General features: G+C 47.0%; 1 protein-coding gene across 1 annotated transcript; it reads right to left on the bottom strand.

The window, feature by feature from the left end:
* Window positions 1–1,743: 1,743 nt before the first annotated feature.
* Window positions 1,744–2,404, bottom strand: LOC136514369 (mediator of RNA polymerase II transcription subunit 32-like). Its single transcript, XM_066508337.1, has one exon. It carries the CDS (start codon window positions 2,284–2,286, stop codon window positions 1,843–1,845), a length of 444 nt encoding a protein of 147 aa, XP_066364434.1. The 5' UTR covers window positions 2,287–2,404; the 3' UTR covers window positions 1,744–1,842.
* Between the last annotated feature and the right edge of the window lie 2,438 nt (window positions 2,405–4,842).

Raw genomic sequence — 4,842 nt, forward strand, 5'->3', positions numbered from 1 at the left:
CTACACTGCTAATTAAAAGGCCCTGTTGACAGACTGCAAATTTGCTTAGCTCTCTTGTGCAGTTGTTATTAGGAGTTTTACCTTGTGCTAAGCCATGTTTTGCTTCCTCTTTCGAACTCCAGTATACACATTATGACATGAATGCAACCTCCGTGAACAGTTGCTGCTGTATGCAACAGCAATAAATGCAAAGACATAGGTATGCACTACAATTTAAATGGACATTGTTTACTCAGAAATCACTGGCAACAATGCTGCTCTACAGGTACTTAAGTAACTATGATATCCTCATGTAACATGTATAACAGCACGGGTTAAGGCCCGAACCATAGGGGCAGCATCTCCATGTATGAGGGGGCCCAGCTTTTGTGACCTTTCTGGGCCGGGCTCCAGTTGAGCTCTTAGTAAAATAACGTGGGGGCGGTCTTTCCCCCGCTGGCTGAGTTTTTTTTAACATGTATAACAGCATCCCAGCATGCTGCCCTCACTGCTTGTGGTTTATGTCATGGCAATTTATAGGTTATTTCATGGCATTTGTTTCAATTTTACTTTGCCATGACTGGATATGCAGATGCAGGTCTCTTTTCTTACATGAGAGAAATGCAACAATACTGCTCACAAGACTATGCTAGAGATATCTAAGTAGGTTCTCATCTCAAGCCCTGATTTAAGGGTTTGTGTTCCCTGATTTTGTATGCTTAAAATGGAATTATGTGGGCCTGTGCACAAGAAGGCCAGTGAATGTAGATTCAAGATCTAGTACACTGAGTATATATTAACTATTCTCTGAAGTTATTAGTTTATTGTTTTTCAAGTTCAGCAGTTTCAGGTCTTGATATATTCTTGAATTAATTGATCAGATATTCAGACCCCTTCTCAAATGATAGTATCATTCAGCATGTTACATTTATCAAAGTGTAGTATAAGTATGGAGCTAATATTTATCTAGCTCTACTTTCTGAACTTGCATGGTTACAATCTTTTAAATTTCTATAGATTGTAACTCATTTTAGCTCTGTTCTTTTAGGTGCACTGCTTATATTGAGTCAGTGACCAAATTTTAATAATCAGTTGTGGTCTGAACCCATGTTACTGTTGTTGGAATGATACTGCACATTGGACACCATATCATCTATTTTCTAATGGCTTAGATGCTCAGTAGTTCTGCCATTATGGCATACACTTCCTTATAATGTTGGATATAAACGCATGTTTCTCTGCTAATAGTTTAGTCCCTAGCCCATTCTATTGATTGCAGCCATCAAATTGTGAAGTTGTACTTCATGTAGCATAGTCAAATTTTTTTCTACACACAATAGTTTAACATACATTTAAGACACAGTGACAGTGGTGGGTATGTCTGATTTCTTTTGTGAAAATGACAGGTGAATATACTCTGAGAACAACAAAAAAACAGTACTGTTTTGTCAACTCAAATATCATGAATCTATAGGGGCCATAGCACTGGTGAAAAAGTCTTAGGATCCATAGAACGAGAAAGGAACGAATTTATTTTAAGCTTATCTATCTCAACACAGGGATCCCAAGTTCCCAACCTGTGAAAAAGTCTTAGTTTAACATATATTTAAAGTACTGGGCCATAACCGATGGGCATAAAACATTAATGTTGAATACTAGTGTATATCTCAAAATGGAAGGGCAAAAACGGGCAGCAAAGCGAAATTGACTTGGTTCATGTCCTTGCAAATATCAACACCGCAAGGTTAATGCTGTCACTCATAGAAACACAGCAATGACAAGTTCTTTGTTTCTCTTGAAGGAGAAATGCTACAATTCCATATGTGAAGGACGACGCCACTAGTTAATTCAGTAACTCCATGCCTACTGGCCGCCCTCCTCGGGGTGTTGCCCTCCGGCGCCGGCATTGGGGGTAGCGGCACCGCCGCTGCCGCCGGCCCCTTGGGCGCAGGCACCGTGCTGGAGCTCGATGACGAGCCACCGGACGGCCTTGCTCATCTGCTCGAGGCGGACGGCGCTGATGGGCTTGATGCCGGGGGCGGCCACGGATCCGGCGGAGGCGGAGCCCGTGGCCTCGTCGACGAGGCACTCGGAGCCGATGCGCTGGAGGATGGACTCGACGAGCTCCTCGGCGTGGTCGCAGGCGACGCGGAAGAGCTCCCAGCGCTGCTTGAAGGCCTCGAGCGCGGCGTCCGTGGCCGCCGTCTTCTTCTCGCCGCCCGACTGCGCGCGGGCCTCCACCACAGCCGCCGCCGCCGCCATGAAGTCGTCGTACGCCGCGCTCAGGTGGTCCACAGTCGCCTCCATCCCTCCCTCGCCCCCAGCTTCTGTCGATTCGATCGGCCCCAGCCCCCCAATTCGACACGACGACCCCGAAAGCGAAGGTTGGAAAGCAGCGCAGCTTCCCCGCGATGTTATTGTCTCAAGCTAGCGTGAAAACAGGAAATGGCCCAACCGAAATCAGGATGGACCTCCCCGCATCTGTCCCATCTGGACCAGGGCTAGAGATACTAGGGCATGGATTTTTTTTAATAATACTATTTAATATAAAATTGCATTAGTATAGAATAAATTCTATCTAAAAATTATAGAATGGGTGCAAGGCGGATTTGATGAGCTAATGAACTGTTTGGCTGCTCATTTTTTCAGTGCTGCTACTGCTTCTTCTGTTTTTACAATAGTGTTTTGCTCTCCGCCTTGCAGCCGCTGCAGCTATGATTTTGCAGCCGCTACAGCTGTGAATGAAGGCCCTACATCCATTTGTAGGGTACTAGGGTTATGCGAGTTGAGCTACTGGTAGAATATGAGCAGTGACTAAATTAGAGCAAAACGAAGAGAAGTGTGCAGCGTTTCAAATTTTAGGGGTGTATTTTGCACCCACTAGCTGTTGAGGACCTTCACCCTGGATAGAGTAAATTGGTTGAGGATATGTTAAATGTGAGGGCACCCTCTAGTAGCATGTTCGCTTGCTCGTAAACGATCGTAAATTTCCAGCCGGGAACAGTATTTTTCTCTCACACCAAACCAGCCAGCAGCAAATAATCCACGATACGATACGGCCTCCCGAACAGGCTGTAGATTGATCTATAGAATTATCTACGATGGGATGTGTGTTCTTAGGAGGTTTTTTGAGGCTTTGGGGCGGGCCAGGGTTGGGGTGAGATGATATTCGAGGGCTTTTCACCAAGCAAGGATAGAATGATGAAGTTTGTCCAGAGGCTAAGAGCAATGATTTTATGGCGTCGTCTAGTTGTCGCCTAGGCGTCCTGGCGGTTTCCCAAGCGAGGCATCCCGCCCACCACGCCTTCCCCGCGTATGCCGTCGCCTGGGGCGGTATGGCGTCGCCTCGCGGCATTCGTGCGGGAAAAAAGGGTGCGGCCCGATGCGTGCGCGGGAAAGGAGATGCGCGCACGCCTGTATGATGAGGACATCCCTTCCTTGGATACAACCATACCTATTGCACAGCAAGGGCCAATGACTCGAGCTAAAGCACGAGAACTTAATTATCAGGTAAAGTCGTTCCTCGTTGTCCAAACAATTTCTTCTCTGGATGGGGTACTACTAAATCCCTGTGATGATTTCCTTATGCTTAGGAAGATGGAAGGAACTAGCTGGGTGCAAGGTCATCAAGATAACCATCAAGCGGATGCTGGTGTAAACAACAAGAAGACCATACTAAACATTCGAAGTGCACGTTTGGACATCGTAGCAGCACCAGATTGATTTGATCATAACTCTCGACTCCGGATGTTGTTGAAGGCCCATGAGTACTCATTGGAAAGATCTTGATGTCTATTTTCATGTGGATCCAACCTCATGGCCAGACTACACCAGAGACGAGCAGAATCAACGAAAAGACTTGCGGACCTCCAGTCATGGGCTGAGAACCACTTATCAAGTAAAGCCCACTAGGGGCCATTCTAATTTAGGGTTTCCACCCTCCCACGCCTCCTGGTTGTTTCCCACTATAAAAGACATGTAGCAGCCGTCATTTGAGAGTGGGTTTTGTTCAGATGCAAGTTTAGCTTCAACTACTTCCTTGTAAACGCGTGTGTCGGCTAGACCACCCGATTTACTTGATTCAGAACCCTAAATTCGTGTCCTAATTCAGATCCGTGAGTTGTTTCTTGTTTATCTTGTTCTTGCTTGTTCTCGATTGTTTGTAGGTTCAGGGTTGTTCTTAGCACGGCAAGAACAACAACAAATCGGAGTCAGTGTACCTATTGCTAAGGCGCAGCAACCATGCTGGATGTTGTAGTCGAATAGCCAACATCGAATCCTTTCCCAAATCGAAGTTACCCCATCCTCTCATCGAAAGATCAGGATCAGCCCCGGCCATATCACTATACCCCCCGCGCGGGCACGCCCCATCCCTGTAGCGCGCTAATTGAGAGAGAGGAGGAAAGAGAGGAGAGAGGGGCAAGAGAAGAGGGCGGCACCTGGCGTCCTTCCGCGGCAACCCGACACCTGGAGTCTGCCGGCACCTAGAGTCCGCTGGCACCTAGAGTCCGCCCGCCGGCACCTGGAGTCCGTCTGCTGCCTAGAATCCGCCGAGGAGGAAGTCCTCCTCTACTCTACTCATCTGCGCCTCCTCTGCTCTGTTGTCTACTCCTCTGCGATGCCCTCAGCCCCTCAGGTATATGCATATCTCCTCTCCTCTGCTCCTCCTCTTCTTTGCTCTTCCTTTCACCTCCTTTGTGCTATATAGCCATAAGCCATGTGCTCAGTCAGTGACCTATGTAGTGCCTAGTGACCTAGTGCCTAGTCATAAACCATCTGCTAATATTTTTTTGCTACTTGCATGTGCCTACTTGATAGTTGATATTTTTTATCTTTGCATGCAGTACCAGCCAACAGGAAAGA

This window comes from Miscanthus floridulus, chromosome 16, assembly GCF_019320115.1.
Source record: "Miscanthus floridulus cultivar M001 chromosome 16, ASM1932011v1, whole genome shotgun sequence".
In the NCBI taxonomy this organism is placed as follows: domain Eukaryota; kingdom Viridiplantae; phylum Streptophyta; class Magnoliopsida; order Poales; family Poaceae; genus Miscanthus; species Miscanthus floridulus.